The sequence below is a fragment of the Mugil cephalus genome, chromosome 13, assembly GCF_022458985.1.
Source record: "Mugil cephalus isolate CIBA_MC_2020 chromosome 13, CIBA_Mcephalus_1.1, whole genome shotgun sequence".
Taxonomy (NCBI): domain Eukaryota; kingdom Metazoa; phylum Chordata; class Actinopteri; order Mugiliformes; family Mugilidae; genus Mugil; species Mugil cephalus.
In genome coordinates, this window is record NC_061782.1 from 12801763 (window position 1) to 12818908 (window position 17146).

Below are 17146 nucleotides of genomic sequence, written 5' to 3' on the forward strand. Positions count from 1 at the left end.
TAAAATACTCAAACTCGTTCGAGTGTTACGTCTTTACTTTATGTCAATATTATGAAACCTGCAGCAATTCCCACACCTCATATTAAACCTCAAATTTCTCCTGAATTTTGGAGCAAAGTAAGAAAAACACAGTGCGGCCTGTGAAGAAGGCCGAACATTCCCACCTTTGTTTGACACAGTCGCCTACCAAAAGGCGCAGTCGCCCAGGCCCCATTGTGAAATCCTAATAATTAAAGGATTTAGCCAATCAATCTCCCAGTGCAATTTCCTCCATCCTGGCTGCAGCCCAATGGGGTTTCAGGGCAGCCTGCGGGGGTGAAGGTCATGGACCTATGGGACATGTTCAGGAAGTAGCAGCACACAGCGCAGCCTGTAATGAATATCATGGGCGTCAGGGTAAACACAACACCACCAGTCACGGCTCAAATCACACTCTCTCTAGAATATTCTGCATTCCCAGCTAACACTGCACACTCAGTTACTTCAGTGTCTGAGTACAGGGCTGCTTGCTTAGCACTGTCTGTAAAAATAACTAGAGACTGTGCTCCATGAATGGATTACATTTGACATTTGGCATTAGAAAAAGGGATTCATGGAGCCAATTACTTAGTGGCACGGCAATTGATAACTGCGCACAAACACACACGAACAGCATGAGCGCGGACCACAAACGATAATAAGCTATTAGATAATAGCCGAGGTATATAATAAGACATTAATGTTTCTGCTGGTGAATAATGTGGCCATTGAGAGATGGAGACGTACAGAACAAAGGCTGTATGTCAGACCTGGGAGAGGACATCAATCCTGCGAGTGTTTAAACCATTTATTTTCCTTAATCACCGATCAACCTCCTGTCAAGTGGTTTGAGCCGGTTTCAGAGAAAATACTCAGTCGGTCAGGGAGATCTCAAACACAATAAGTCTCTCTATACCTCGCCACCGGCTGCGAAGACAGAAGTGAACCAAAGTGGATCAGAATCAGTCAGATGCCAATTAAATATAAAACAATATTCCCACAGAGGGCGCCTGAACGGGAGGTTCATTTTTCACACACAAAAGTCAATATGTCAGGAGAGGTGAAATTGCGGGGCATCAAGTCATGCTGTCATCCAGATTTTTATCCACGGGCAGAACATGATGTCCCCCTGAATTTATGTGGCCACCTGTGAGTTCGGGAGGCTTGTATCAGAAAGCAAGGTGCCAGAGGAGAAAGAAAACCCCCAAACACAAAACTATTTATTGAGACAAATTCAGAGCAGAAAGGGAAATATTTGGTTAGCTCGGCGGCGAGCGAGCGGTCGGTGGTGTTGGAGCAGTCCACAGTCGAAGTAGGGGGGAAGACAGCCGGCCCTTTGTTTGGGCACAGAATGGTGCACTCCGTGGGGTCACTGCAGGAGGCCCGACATCACAGACACAAGGACACACACACAAAACCATAACATTCCTGCGCTTCTATGAATGTTTTATTAACCATGTGAATGGGTCACAGAGTTACACCCCATAGCATAACTACAGTCTTCATAGTCACACACACACATATAAACAGACTCCTGCGCTTTCTCACACATGTACGAAGCATGTAGGATTCCTGGTCCTTCCTAACCGTCCTACCTGCGTCTCCTGTTAGGTCACGCTGTCTGATTCTGCTCAGGAATCCCCGAATCAGTCCAGTTCTTTGGACTCAAATAAGCATTAAATCTTTTTACCCAAGAGAAGATATATTTTCTTAATTCTCAAACCACAGAGCATTTGGCTCACACTCTCTGTGGCTTTTTGTTGGTCAGAATGTCCCCCCTCTGGATAGGCTACAGACATCTCTGTCTTATTTTTCCAGAATCATCCTAGCGAAACACTGTGGAAAGAGATGCTGCTAAAATCTCAACAGCACTGAAGCAGAGATTTGAGGGTCCCTGGTCTCAAAACTTCAGGCCAAAACTTTTCCAAAAAAAAAGCTAAAATTACTTATTTGGCTGGATGCAGTGGAATTGTTATGAAATTGCTAATTTTCTTTCTTCCCAAGGTTCAGATAAGAAGATTACAGCGTGCAAACACTTGGCTTAAACTGACCCCCTTTTATTTTTATGAGCACAAGACATTGCCAGTTAGTCCGTCCCACATACGTGCACAGCACTCCTCTACTTGAACCAGGCATATCACCATCAGTCACTGAAGGATGACTGGCCAATAGTTGATGCATGCCAAATTCCTCTTGCCCCCACACAAACATCTATCAGACCCCCGCGGCTACGTATTGGAAACAGAAAGTCTCGCCCAATACCATACAAAGGTGTTAAACTCGGAGCATTTCCAGAACCTTGCACCACACACACACAGTGGCATGTTAATCCCTCACACTCCTCTGTACCCCCACAGAGAGCAGAACACAACTGCTGTTTGGTTTGGACAGCCCTGCGAGGGGACCTCCATGTTGTACAAACTATAACACAGTGTGGCCCTGTAACACAGCCCGAGTAGTCAGATACAACAAGCTTCACAGTTCAGTGCTGCTGGAGAGATCAACTGATATCTCTCAAGACCCACATTATAAAACAGTCATTCAGGCCCCGCAGCGATAAATCATATCAGTATCCCAGAAGCCTTGAGCCCGTTCGTGCATTAATATTTAAGCTATGCGCATTGTGTTCATCTGGTCATTTCTGTTTCATGTCTCTTTGCGCTCCGCAGTGCACTGATGCATGCCGTGTGTTACGGTGGCTGGAGTTTCAGCTGTCCTCTTAATGCGACTTCTGCTCCTAAAGATCACATTTCTGCATGTCTACACTTGGCATGAAAGTGGATGTTATATATCTGATGTGGCTGTATTTATAAAAAAAAAAAAAATCTGATCTCAAGTGACTCAACTGACTGCTTCCACATGTGGCTTTGGAGATCTAACAGTATCCTAAGCCAAATGCAAAATGTTTTTGTCCTCTGACCTATTACTTCATATATACCCCTGTGCTTCAGTCAGCGACATTAAAGTAGAATGATGTGCAACCATGGCCTTCCATCACCAGTGGCTTCTCTGTCCTGCTGTTTTTTAATCTTATTATGATCTAGAGATGCCGCTGTCGTCGTGGCTATGATGGAGAGAGGAGCATTATTGCAGATAATGCCCAGCATTAATCTCACACTGCCCCACATATTGGAAGGTTAGAGGTCAAAGCCATTTCATGTTGTCTTCCTCACGCTTGAACTTGCACCAGGTCACCTCCTCCTCAGAACTATTCGTTTTGACCCTAATGTCCTGGTTTCAGATATCACTTCTCTCCCCGCTCGCTCACATGTCGGACCTGTCCAAAATGTTGAGGAATTTCAGCATGAACTCCTTCATTTTGTTTATGACTCCGTCTGCCTGGGACGTAAAGGTCTCCTTGTTTATTTCCATGTGCTACTTCAGAGAGAGCAGCAAGAAGACACTCCCACTCCCCGTTGTCATAATGACAAGGCCTATTTAATGGCTTGTTAATAACAGAGGACAACAGCTCATTCTTGGGTAACTATTGTTTGGTTTTTCAAATTGTATTACTTCCAAAGAAAACATAGTATCTTTTTCAGTATCTAAGGAGTTGTGATTTACAGAGTGGTCCTTCCAAATCCTCATTGGATTGCTCGCATTTTTTGAAGATAACCAAATGGAGAGCAGGATTGCTTGCGTTCAAATAAATAACCACAGCATGTAAATCACATTTTGTTTTGAGTATAAGTCAACATGGTATGGGCGAAGGCAAAGCGCTCGTGTGTTTGTGTGCTATGACAAACCCGTGAAGTATGCCACTTCAGCTCCTCCACAATGCTTCTCCACTATCCTGCAAACATGCGTGCACACACACACACACACACACACACAAATACACGCTTTCAAACACACCCTGAGAATAGCTCAGATTTAAGACCTGTCGCTTGTGTGGAACATAGTGAAAAGGAGTATCCTGCGGGGCCCTTGGGGGCCAGAAAGGTACTAAGTAGCTCTCTCTCTCTCTTTCTGTGATTGTGCATGTGTGTGTTTGTGTGTGTGTGTGCGTGCGTGTGTGTGTGTGTGTGTGTGTGTTTGTGTGTGTGTGTGTGTGTGTGTGTTGTGGTGGAGAGTGACCTGAGAGGCCCAGCTAGTTACAGCCTCTCTGCTGGAGACCACCACTTCCACAAAACAAGCATTGTTGGTACAGGACTCCAGACACCAGACACACACACACACACACACACACACACACACACACACACACACACACACACACACACACACACTGGAAATAACTCGTACGCACATACTCATACAGGAATACATATGCACACCACAAGACAAAAAAACCGTGTCGGGCTTGAAACCAGCTATTCCAAGAGAGGTCATGTTCTGTTTGCCATGACTAAAATCACGGTGAGTCTCCATGTCACAGCTGGAGCACAGTCTCTCTGGACAGAACTGTCTCTCTCACACACACATAGAAAAACTCACATACTGTACAAAATGTGGATCGTTGTCTCGACAATAGCCCTTGGGTGGTTCTTTGGACTATTATGGTAGGTGTTTCTATGCTAATTATGTGTGACTGGGAACATGTCAGAAGCCGTTACTGGAAATATTGTAGTGAGCTGGAAATAGTGAGGTGGAATTATGTTGAGAAAAAAAAAAAAAAGCACAGTTTGTTGAGTTACAACAGAGGCTTTGTTTGACCAGTGCTAAACAAATAAGAGCACGTTCAGTTCTGGAACTCTGCGCCAAAAAACTGCATCATTGTTATTATTACAACCATGAAAAGTTACGCGCGGAGCACATATCATCATCATCATCATCATCATCAACAACAACAACAACGTGATCAGAGAGATGGGGGTCAGCATCATGACCTCCACTTCTGGCTGCGCGCTCTGCTCAGACCTCGTTGGCTGACAGGAGCGTACGTCAGCGCCTCTCACCGCTCCAACCCCCTCATGCCTCTGGCGGTCACACAGACGCAAGTGTAAAAGTAGCAGCTTCAACTGTTGCCCGGACTAACCCATTCAGCATCCAGGTCCCACACACTTTGACAGAGAGGAGAGAGACGGCGCGAAGAGTGTGGAGGGGGGAAAGTAAGAGGAGAGCTGGAACATTTGCGCACAGCTTTTCTTGTCTGGATTGGGCTCGGATAGCTCTGGACTGCACAGTTTGCCCCTTTCCCTTGGATTTTTGTATTGGTTTCAGGACTTGGAGTGAATTTCTAAGAATGAGTTCCTCGCACCTGTTCCTGCTGATGTTGAACTGTTTGCTGGGCGCCGCATCGGTCAGGACAGTAACCGAGGACAGCAGTTTCCTCCACTCCTCGTCGGATCCGTTCTCAGATGACCTGGATCTGGACATGGTCTCCCAGCACATGTCCAGATTGTACGAGAAATACAACAAGGAAAACCGACTCAAAGAAGGAAACACCGTCAGGAGTTTCAGAGCCAGCCAAGGTGTGTGAACACATTAAACCTGCCAGCAGCACGCAATCGCCTGACGCCTTCAAAGAATAAAAAAAGCGTACAAAGTGCATGCATTTAGATATAATTTTGGAGCCGAATTTAAAATCTATTTCGTCTGCCTTTTGTGCGACAGAAAAAAAAATATGAATAGAATAAGTGTGTGGTCAGAAAGGTGGCCTTGATTCTCTTCATGGATGGTTATTAAAAGTGCAAGCGCTCAGTGGGGCTGCATGTCTCGGTCAGACGCTCTAAATAGGTAGGATTGTTTTGGAACAGTCTGAGAATGCATTTAAATGATTTTGGGACGCTGTGGGCACGCTGGGTTTGTGGTAGCAGCTGTGCCCCTTGTGCGCGGACTCTGATCAATTACCCCAGACAGACGCGCAAGAATGCATGTGATTCCCTGCGAGCTATGGTCAGTAAAATCCTTTACAGTTAAACCTGAGTGGCAGTTACGTGAAAAGGGTCAGAGTCCTGGCTCCTGTGTTCCTGTTGTTCCTACAGGACACAAGTGTTTCAACGTCCTGGAGTCGGGGGGCTTAAAGCGCAGTCGTTCCTCTCTGTCTGACGCTGTTTTTATAAACACAACTCACAGACATTTATATCCCACATAGTTCTCGGATAGCATATCATAACACGCGTGTATTTTTATTGCAGAGGCTTGGTGTAATCCAAGGAGAGATGTAAGAGAGTTTTCACAACAATGTAAGACCTGTTAAAACAGTTGATTATGTCTTGGTGTCTGGGCAGACAGTGCTGGCTGTATTAAGCTTAAGGGGAAGCTTTAAGAGAAACTGAGGTAAGCACTTCCATATGCAGGCTGAATCCGAGGTAATGTATATCTCTTGAGTCGGTCTATACTTCCGCTGAACTCTTATACAATGAACAATAACTCTGCTGTTGAAGTTAATGTTCATCATGAATATGTAGCTCTCTGCTCTCCGCTCCTCCCACCCAGATCCCCAGAGTCTGGTTCCTCTTAAGGATACCTTCTGAAATCCTACCAGCCACATGTAACACCACGAGGAAAGGTGTTTAATTGTCACCCCTTCCTTTTTAAAAAAAAAAAAAAAAAACTTTAACCACATAAGAAAAGTTTTGGAGCATCACGAAACCTTTTTCTAAAGCGCTTTGTTATTCATATGGGAGTTCATCATTGCTTATTTCCATTTCAGTCGTTCTTTAAAGTGGGATTTATTTTCTAAAATTGCTGTAGCCTATTACGGAAAGCTCAAACGGCTGAGTTCAAAGAGGGTTCATTTCCTGGTTACCATTTTCTCCACTGGCCAATGTTTCTGTTTTATACTCACATCAAATGTTTTGTCCCCAAAGTCAAAGAACGAAAGGATAATCATGGAATAATTTTGCGAAAAGTATCCCTTTTCAAAAGAACACCAAAGCACCTGTGAGACATAAAACTGCCCAATTGTTTCCATGTGGACCTTTGAAAAGCAACATGTTCACTGTGGTGCTGTTCACCTGCCTGACTGACACTTGTTGATTGACTGTCTTTGCAGACTCTGACGACCACAGGATGATGTACCAACTAAACCTTACAACCCTCCAGGACTCAGAGGTCATCCTTTCTGCCACATTCCACTTCCTGCTCGACAGGCACCCACATCAAAAACCCTGGTTCTGTAAACGCTTCAAGAGCCCATCCTGTCGTTCATCGGCCATCCACCCTGCTCCCTCCATCAGCTTGCTTCTTCACTCTGTCTCCTCTGGGTCAGAGGTCAGATCTGGGTCAATGGGGTCATTTTTAGGCAATGTGACCTTCCACCCCCACAGGAGAGGGGTGTGGCAGATGAAAGATGTGACCCAGGTCATAAAGAAGGCACGGGATAAGGGTCATCTGCTGGTGTCAGTTGAATTGGACTTGGGGCAGCAGCACCAGAAGAAACCAGAGGAGATACTCCATGCTAGAAGCATGCCATACCTGCTGCTGTATGCCGACGATCAAGCCTTGGCAGAGCCCAACAGTGTGGCTGCAAGCCTCCAAAGATATGACCCTTTCAACGAGGGAGGAGAGCCCTCACATTCCTCTCAGCTCCTCCACAGACCTGACTCCTCACCAGAGTTGAAAGGACGTGTGAGAAGGGAAGCAAATCTGCTCTCTGACCCCATCCAGAACAATGAGCTGCCTGAGGTTGACTACAGACCCGATGGAAACAGGAAAGATGACCTTTGGGAGAGCACTTGGTACCTGGCGCTCAAACCCAAACCCAAGTTGGAAAGGAAGGAAAAGAAGAGAAAAAGTCAAGAGGAAGAAGAAAAGGGGCAAGATGGAAAGGTGCACGACCCTCAGGTTCTTAAAGAAGAAGAAACAACATCCCGGGGGATCAAAACCGATGACACGTCAACTGTGAAGAAAGATAGTTACGCGGTGACTACCAGTGACAGGCGAAAGCATGAGAGGAGAAATGAGGAAAGGGATGGAAAGAAACCCAAGGGGAGTGCTAACACTCAGTCGATTTTGAGTTTTGATGAGCAAACGATGCGTAAGGCCAGGAGACGGCAGTGGGGGAACACGCATCACAGAGGCTGTTCCAGGAGGAACCTCAGAGTGGACTTTGCAGACATTGGCTGGAGTGAATGGGTCATAGCGCCCAAGGCCTTTGAGGCCTACTATTGTGCTGGCACATGTGGATTCCCCATGTCCAAAGTAGGTGCACAAACATCTAAACGTGCTTGCTATTCTGAAGTTATATTGAATAATTATGCTGTGTTGCTGTCTTTCCTGTTACTGATTTTCTCTTTTGGTTGTTTGTCCTCCACTCAAATTCTCCCAGGTGGCGAGGCCCTCTAACCACGCCACCATCCAGAGCATAGTCCGAGCGGTTGGCATCATCCCCGGGGTTCCTGAGCCCTGCTGCGTCCCAGAAAAGATGAGTCCTCTGGGTGTGCTGTACCTGGATGAATCCAGGAACCCAGTGCTCAAGGTTTACCCCAACATGTCTGTCCAGTCCTGCTCCTGCAGATAGGAGGAGAGTATACAGGACACACAACAAAGTGGATGTGGAGAAAAACAGAAAACAGGACTGATGGAGAACCATACCTCTGTTAAGTGGTTTCCTGATACCGAGGAACAAAGTCATTTTGGCCGTCGTTATTCCTCAAGGAGCATAAGCAGTAGAGAAACCACTTCCATCTCTTCTGTCCTACGGCAGCAGACTTAAAGAGACGCTTTGTCTGGCAGCTGCGTTAGCAAGAGGAACAGACACTTGTAAAGTCAGTGCTCCACATGTCCGAAGACCAGTAGTTTTTATTCTGTGTATGAAATAATATCAAGGATTTCATGAACACAAGCATTTAAGGGATTTTTTTCCTTTTTCTGTGGCCGAATGTAGTTGTTTTTCAAGCAGCTCACAGTGAGTTCATGTTCATGTTTTCTTTGAATGCAAAGACTATAAATAAAAGACTTTATCAATGTGTCACCGGGCAGCTTACACAGCAGCATATGTATGAGAGAGATTATGAAGCATGTCCGCATTTCTACATACTGTGTCGCGATGTTCTTACTTTTGAGTAAACCATACGCCATATCGCCATATTGTACATACATGCAGTGTTCATTTGTTTGCAAGTCAAGAATGCTATTGTAGATTCTTTATATCTTAAAGAGGAAGCATCCGTTGAATTACACGGAGCATCTGGAATTCATTTGCACCACAAACCTCCTCATAACACTTCAAGAATGTTATAATGAAACCCGCAATTTTTTTTTTTTTTTTTTTTTTATTCTGAATGTGAAACTCGGTTAAAAATAATGTGTCATGGTTACTAGATTGTGTATTACTATATTTTAGACTATGTTTTGTACATGTGTATTGTTTAAATTATGAAAAGGTAGCCTTCTATACGTTAGAATAAAAAAAAAAAGTAATTTAATCCAATGCTCTTGCTGGGGTGTTGTTGTTTCGCACGGTTTGTGTTATTCTTGGACATTAGGGTGAATGTTTGTTAAAACCAACCTAAAAGGGCAACTTTGTTCCGAAATAGCTCCGTACAAAAGCAGGAAGGTTCCACTCACAGATAGCCAGCATTCTCCAAAGGCCTCTTGAACTTATTATTACCCCACACCAAAGGCTCAGACGTCTGTTGCCCAGCAAGTAATGTGATGGATGCGGCCACTGTGGATTAATGGTTGACGGAGGAAGCAGGCACACACCTATTAGGACGTCAGACACTCGAACTTCAAAACATGGTGCACTTCCCTTTTTCTAACGCCTTTCTGTTTCCTATTCAAACTAAATATTTCCAAGTGCAGGGTTTTCTTTTTTTAACCAGATGGTCACAGATAGTTGATCTCAGCCACTTTAACCCCACAGGAGGAGGAAACCGGTGACCCACATGGTGCCTAAAGAGTGCGTTAAGCTGACAGTGAAATGACAGAGAGGACCACTTGATTATTAACCCATTACTCTGTGGTTGGTTCGCCTTCAGCTTCAAAAAGTTGGCACCGAGTCTCCCCACATCTGTTTGCAACAGCACAACGCTTTGAAGTTGGCCACGACTGGACAGTAACTTTGTCTCAAAAGCGGAGACATTTAGAAACCACTTGAGGGAGAGGAACAAAAGTTTGAACCCGTGGTCTGTTTATTGAAGATCAAAGTAATGCTGTAGGCCTTGTTTGCGTGCATTGTGCATTGAGAGAAGCCATGATCTCCCCGAAATGAATTGTCCCATCCTATCTATCTGCAGTTCTCAATCCATTAGATGTACAGGCGACATAAAAGAGTGTTTTATTGACTTACAGCAAGTGTTTTCTTTTACGCTGACAAGCAGAAAAAATGATGATAACGAAGAATATCTGCAGATAAGAAACTGACTCGCCTAAATTTAGACCTGTAAAGATACTGCACTCTTTACTACACGGTCATTTCCATTAGACTAATTACATGATTTCTAAAACCAATGGGTGCACCAGTTTCATTTGATTCATTTCTGTGTAACAGTGAAACCTGGAAACGTTCAAGAAGTTTTAATATTTTATATATTAAACCAGTGAGTATAACTATATGGGATTTTTATCATTTTATATTTAGATTAATACTGTGGCCTGCCACTGACAGAACTGCGGCTGTTTTATTGTGAAATGTAAAGATAAGGGGATAGTCAGTATCACAACTCTAAAAAGATTATCTTCGATCACCTACTATGACACAGGGAGACAGATGAGGAGAGAGAGGTCTGGATTACCAAATTAAAAATTCCGTTTCACCATTCTGTACAGACTTTTCAGACTCTTTAACAAATGCACTATTTTGCAGCGTCTAACCTCAATTTAAACTGTGGTGATGACTATAATTTGGGTTATTATAAATCGTGTTTACATTAATAGATGTTGTAGTTTCAAAGTGGGCTGGCCCAGCTCTAATGAACACATCCAGGTTCTTTTCCCCCCCAAATAATCCCCTTTACAGTCTGGGCCCGCAGTCTGCTATTAGAAAGCAAACCCCACGTCAACTGCAATCACGGTCACGGGAGAGTTCTTACAATGGTTAATTCCAGCCGAGAAAACCACAGTAGTCTAGGCTCGCCTTCAGAGACCAGTGTGCCGAAAAGCCAAGACGACGACACGAGGCAAGATCGAAACCAAAAACAATATTTGTTTTTCCGTATGAGGACTGTTCAATTAGGGGAGAGCAATACAGCCATTATTAGACAACAGAGGATTTTCTGTGCCTGGGCTTTAATGGCTTTTTCCTTACATGGTTACTGAGCCTGGAAGTGTAATAGTTCTGTTCATTAGGATGTGGCATTAACAGAGTGACACACGTGTGTGTCTTAATCACCCATTCAATCATACAGACCACCAGTTATTTTAATTAAAAATCTAATTTTTCTTTAGAAACTGTAAAAACATCTACTTTCACTAGTTTTCAAATGCATTACAGAGTTCAAGCCAAGAAATATATACACATATTATTTAAGATACTAAAGCTCAATGATTGACGATTACAAACCTGTTGCAGGACATTTGCTCTAATAGCTGCATTTCTTGTGTGCAGTTGTCAGGTCTGGTGTAGGTTTCAGTCTAAAACGACCACAAACAAAATGTCCAGTAAGGGAACTTTGACATATTTCCTTGAAAGCAACTGTTGACGGTCTGATCTGTAAGTGGTACAAATAAGACTAGTGTTCATGTAAAATTAGATAGCAATAATGTGTATGGGGTTGCACGCCTGCTTATGTTACAGAGTGACTTCTCTGCGAACTTCATGCCTCCTTCCCGCCTCATTTACCTGCAACAGAGAGGGCTATTTGTGTCCATCTGTTCGCGGATCAACCTGATGCTTCCCCTGATTGGTGGAGAAACATAAGATCACAAAACTCAACACCGTGGGTTTTATTTGGACTCCATCCAGGTTTGTAGATTAATGACAACCAAGAGAAGTGAGTTTTTACCTGCCACCATCGCATTCATGCATGCTCAGGGGTTTTCAGGGCAGGTTTGGTAAAGTGTTTTGAGACTATTTGTATTGGTATTGAAAACTGACTCTTGATAGGACTTGAGTTTCAGTCTGGAAATTAGCCTCTTAATCTAGGCTTAGTTCAGTGATTTCAGCATTTTTTTCCCCAAAATACCACTGAAAGTTTTAGTACCTGGTATAACTTTTTCTATGAATTACACGTTCAAAACAAGCAAACAGCAAATATACCTGACAGATGTCATTTTCATCCAATGATCAACAAGGGAAGAGAAAAAGGTTGTGGTCTGAGTCGCCGCCTGTTGGAACAGACAACAGTGACACCCTCTGAGCGCCTCTGAATGACAGTCAAATAAAATACGCAACACGTTTGCTTTACTTTCATCACTTTAAATTTCAAAGCGAATGTGCAAACACACTCAATCCACGTCTTCTGTACAAATAAGAGCAGAGAAAAGCTGATAAATAACTGCGTTGAGATGCTTGTGACAATCGTGAGCTGTCCTCCGGATCTCTCCGTGGTTTTCCATCCTGAGTTCCATAAGGCACAAAATAATCATCAACTTAACATACAGGGGCTAAAGGACAGACAGCAAACTGCAGCGAGATCAGTTCACGCGTAGCTCTATCGTCACCTAGTGGACAGACGGTGATGGCTATGTGTGTCCATTTTGCTATTTTACAGCTACCTACATTCAACGTGTTACACCAAAGTCTCGCCGTGAAGTCTAAGCTTGTTAAATACGAGCATTATTCGGGAAATAAATAGAGTTCTTTTTGTCCCTTCTTGTCTCAGTTGTGAGACGTCATGTGTCTGGACAGGTGATGCCGCTCTCGGAAGTATTCGTGGCAGATCGGGCAGGAAAGTTTCTCCTCCCTCCTCCTCCGCACCTGAGACTCCGCCGCGAACTCCTTTTTGTGATGAGACCGCATGTGGAAAACGAGGTCCGAGGTCATGCGGAAGGACAGGTTGCATTTGGCGCACCAGTTCTGCACCGACACGCCGAATGAGGTGAACGTCGGCGGGAGGATCGTGAGTGAAGACGTGGTCTGCAGCTTGGCGCCTATGTTTCTGGACCAGTGCTCCGGTGCGTAATGGAACGCATTGTTTAATGCAACCGGGGAGGGTGCAGTCTGTAAATCACGGCTCAGGATGTTGGATGCCATCAGATTGCTGTATCCCATTGCGGCTCTGGAGGTGAACGCACCGGTCATCTCCTCCAGGCGGCTAGAGGGGGCTGTTGGAGCGCTGCTCAGATGGGCCTGGGGCTCAGCAGGAGAAGTTCTTTTACTGGGTTTACAAAAGGCGCTTTTCTGCTCACCCCGGCTGTTGGAGAGGACAGGAGAGAATGCACTGTTGCTGCTTGAATGCACCCCGGAGCTTTCTCCTTTCTCCGTGCGTGCGTCCATCTCTCCGCCGCGTGTAAAAGCTACATTGGCTTCCACAGCTGGATCAAAATCGTCACTTTTACATCCCAGATGATCCAGTTTGATCCTGTCAGCTTTCAGTTTCCCCTCAGAAGATGCACCTCCCGCTGCCTGGTCGGTGCACTTGATCAGCGGGGTAATATTATCATCATTTGAGATATTAGTTTTTTCTAACAGTACAGTTTTTCTCCATTTGGGGTAAAAAGCTTCCTCGTATTTCCTTCTCTTGGGGGAAATCTCTGCGTCCTCGTTGCTGCTGCTGCTGGATTTTTTGTGCTCCAAATCTCTGGCGATGTTGTGGAAATCTGTCACCCTGCGCGTCCTCTTTATTTCCGCATGCTTGTGCTCGTAGATCTCGCGGCTCCATGTGTCACTCCTCACTTGAGTGCAGAGGAATCGACAGTGAGCAAGAAAGGGATACTCATTTTTGAAGACCTGGTTGCATCGTCCACATCTGAATTCTACAGGAGACACACACACAAAAAGAAAAAAAAATACGTTTAATTTTCATTTTATTCCACATCATGACAGTAAAGTACACAATATCTGTTGTAAATGATATAAAATGATGTAAATTATTATAAAACCTCTCACCGTCTTTTGATCCTTTGGTCATGTCTGTGAAGCCCAGCAGGTGTGACAGCTCCTGGTCGTACCAAACCAGCAGCTCTTCCTCCTGCCTGATGTCCCGGGTGGCCCGCACATACAGCTGACCCGCTTTCAGAAAAGCCTCTGTGTTCTGCTCCTCTCCATTGCGCGCAGCCTGCACGAGCCGCAACCAGGACAGCACCAGGGCAGAATTACGCATGGCCTCGGGGTCGACCTGTAGACAGATACCACACGTTTTTACTCGAACTCCCAGACAATCATCATCTTTACTTATGTCTTTCTTACAGGTTTAGGATTATTTGAAAGAAAATACTAGAGCTGGTGGGTTAATTTGCCAATTTTTTCTCAGTGGATGGTACACATCCTTAAATTATTTCATCATTTTTAATAAATGCGAGCCCCTCTGACGCAGTTCAGCTTCTCAAAGCAATTTTACGCAAAATAAAAATGTATATTTAGCTTAAATCATAGTCGCACAAAATAAATTAAGACATGAAAATGTAGGAAGTCAGAGTCAAATATTAAAAAATCAGAGTCAGTGGCAATGAAACCACTTGGCTGTTACAGGTCTACGGTGAGTTATATAATAATCAACTAAAGCAAGACATTGCAGATATGCCATAATGTGAAGTCTTTGTCCCCATGCGTCACATTTGATCTCATTATTGAATTACTCACTCTGAATACATAGGATTTCGCTCTTTTATCCCAGGATTTCTGCGCTATGAAGGCGATGGTGTCGTAGAAAGTGTTTTGGAGCACGCAGGGACCAAAGCACGTGCCTGCAGGGATGCTGCGCGTAACGACCACGCTGGTGTAGAGATCCGCTGGATGCTGGAGGAATTTACTGTCCCCGGTCCAGATGGACCGAGACAGGAAAGTGTGGTCCATCGTTAAACTGTAACACAATACAGCGGCTTCCATTAGATAAAGAGTAGGTGAACGATTTGGTTATGAGATGGATTGTGCAAGTGATTTGAAAATCGCAGGGATTAAAATGACACTTTCCTATAATACAAATAGACTAAACTCCTATACCTGTGCAAATTCTCGTTTAATTATATAGTCAAATAACATGAATAATCGATCTTTGTGAAATATAAAAAGGTTTTAGATGGTTCTGACAGGTCGTTAGTCGACTTGGATGTCCTCCAAGCCAGCGCGGAATTGTTTTACAACGCTGAACAAAATTATTCGCGCAACAATGGTATTTCGTGGTTTTTTTTTTCTTCTTCTAATAAAATTAAGAGTTCCTCTCTGAAGCAGATGCAGCCGGTCTCGAGGCAAAATGATTTCTAACGTCCTTTGTCTCAGTTTTTCACTCGGTTACTCCTTTTGTCTCCACATCTGCCGCGGAGTCCAACTGCCTCCCCTGTGCGCAGGATAAGTTCAATGTGTTTTTCATCATTTACGAGGAACATTAATGCGCATAGACGATGAGATTAGTGATTTCGGGCTCTGGTTTTAAAAGTGTTGGCAGTTGGCCATGCGCACCATAACACAAATAACCTGCTGTCAATCAGAGAATGAGACTTCCTTGTTGAAATCATGACAAGACAGTTAAATCGCGCATCACTGTGCTGAAATCAGAATCGAATTAAGATTGTTGTGACTTACCCGCCGGACATGGATGAGGATGTTTGTGCCGTGTGGCAGCGAGTCGCAGCAGGTGCAGTGGACCTCGGATAAGAAGCCCTCTCGTTGTGTCGGTAACGGGTTACTTATCCGACTGAATCTTCCTCCGCACTGTCGTCTCTGTGCTCTCCCACTCCCACTTATCCCCTTCAGAGAGCGCACTGAAGCGTGGCGCATTATTTTAAGCACGTGCGCGCTCTCGCACGCACACACGCGTGCGCACACGCGCTTTCAATTTGGGCCCTTATTGGTAAATCACCCACTGACTGATTTCTAGTCCTTCCAATGAAAAAGACAATCGAGTGTCATGTAGAGGATCATTTGGGTGATAATGTAAATGTTTTGACATCTTTATGAGTGGTAGACACACTGCACCACAGGTGAATGAACACAGCTAACATTGTCACCTTTTAAATGAAACAAATCCTCAGTCCCAACAGTGCTCATTTTGGATTTGGAACTTAAACTCACAAGGAACTGGGGGTTTGGGGATACGCAACCTGCTGCAAAAGGCCACACATAGCGTTTGCCTGACAGCACTTCATCTTCTATAAAAACACAATGTGTGCACAGAGTTATACTAACATGCCTTGGTTTTAAATGAAAAACAATGCACTAATTACACACTGTGAAAACTGCAACACAAGCACGGAATGTGGTACCGAGAAACCGTTTTCTGTGACATTTCTGGAAACAATAAGCCTAACTCCACTGGAGTTACTCGACTGGTGGAAATTATCTAAGCTAATGTGAGCGGTGGGAGATTGTAAACTTGGCCGCTATTACATGACATGATGCAGGGTGGTCTGGGTTTGCCACCGGGCAAATGCATTATTCATAAACTAAATGTTTCTCTCTAATGAGCATTTAATGATTATTCTGCATCAAAGCTTTGGTTTGGGTAAACGTCCTGCTGGTTATCGAGCCAACTTTGTATAATGAGATAAGGAAAAGGGGCACTCTGGGCACACTCCAACTGTCTGAGCGAAGAACAATTACACAATAGACTAAAAATTCTGATGATGTTGGATATCATTTCCTGTATTTGGAAAGCATCTAAAAATACATTGGTTTGATGACAATCACAGGAATGCCTGGAAATCATCTCTGTCTCACATCCTTTCTTAAGACATTCAGAATTGAATTGAAGTGATTGACTTTGCAGTTCCCCTGCTTTTCATTTGGGGGTGAAATGTTAGAGACAGTGTATGGACTTAATGAAATTCCATATTCTTAGATACAGTTCAAAACTATGTGACTTGTGAAAATCAAAATCACAAGCTACTCTAGCGTGTGATTTTGATTGGTTTACCTTGTGACTAAAGCATAAATACTGAGGGAAGTAAAGGAAATGAGCACAATTTTAATTATTTTCTCACTTAGTAGTTAAATTAAGTGAGGTAAATTAAATTTAAAAAGTTAATTCCTAGACTTTCCTGATAGATGTTCCAAATAATAATAAAAAAAAAAAAAAAAAAAAAACAACAACAAAAAAAACAACAACCAGCTAAAACCAAAGCAGGCTTATTGGAGACGTTTTTCTCTCTCCTTAAACAGCCTATAGCTATTTGGGGTAATCTCACCCTAGAAAGTAGATAT

General features: G+C 43.9%; 2 protein-coding genes across 2 annotated transcripts; one reads left to right on the plus strand and one right to left on the minus strand.

The window, feature by feature from the left end:
• The first annotated feature begins 4882 nt into the window (after window positions 1-4882).
• Window positions 4883-9337, plus strand: gdf10a (growth differentiation factor 10a). Its single transcript, XM_047602133.1, has 3 exons — window positions 4883-5432; window positions 6959-8106; window positions 8234-9337. The coding sequence occupies exons 1-3, from the start codon at window positions 5204-5206 to the stop codon at window positions 8423-8425; spliced, it is 1569 nt and encodes a 522-aa protein (XP_047458089.1). The 5' UTR covers window positions 4883-5203; the 3' UTR covers window positions 8426-9337.
• Window positions 9338-12249: 2912 nt separating this feature from the next.
• prdm8 (PR domain containing 8) lies at window positions 12250-16442 on the minus strand. The gene is made up of 4 exons (XM_047602278.1): window positions 15530-16442; window positions 14591-14810; window positions 13898-14126; window positions 12250-13764 (listed from the first exon to the last, which is right to left on the minus strand). The coding sequence occupies exons 1-4, from the start codon at window positions 15538-15540 to the stop codon at window positions 12668-12670; spliced, it is 1557 nt and encodes a 518-aa protein (XP_047458234.1). The 5' UTR covers window positions 15541-16442; the 3' UTR covers window positions 12250-12667.
• Window positions 16443-17146: the final 704 nt, after the last annotated feature.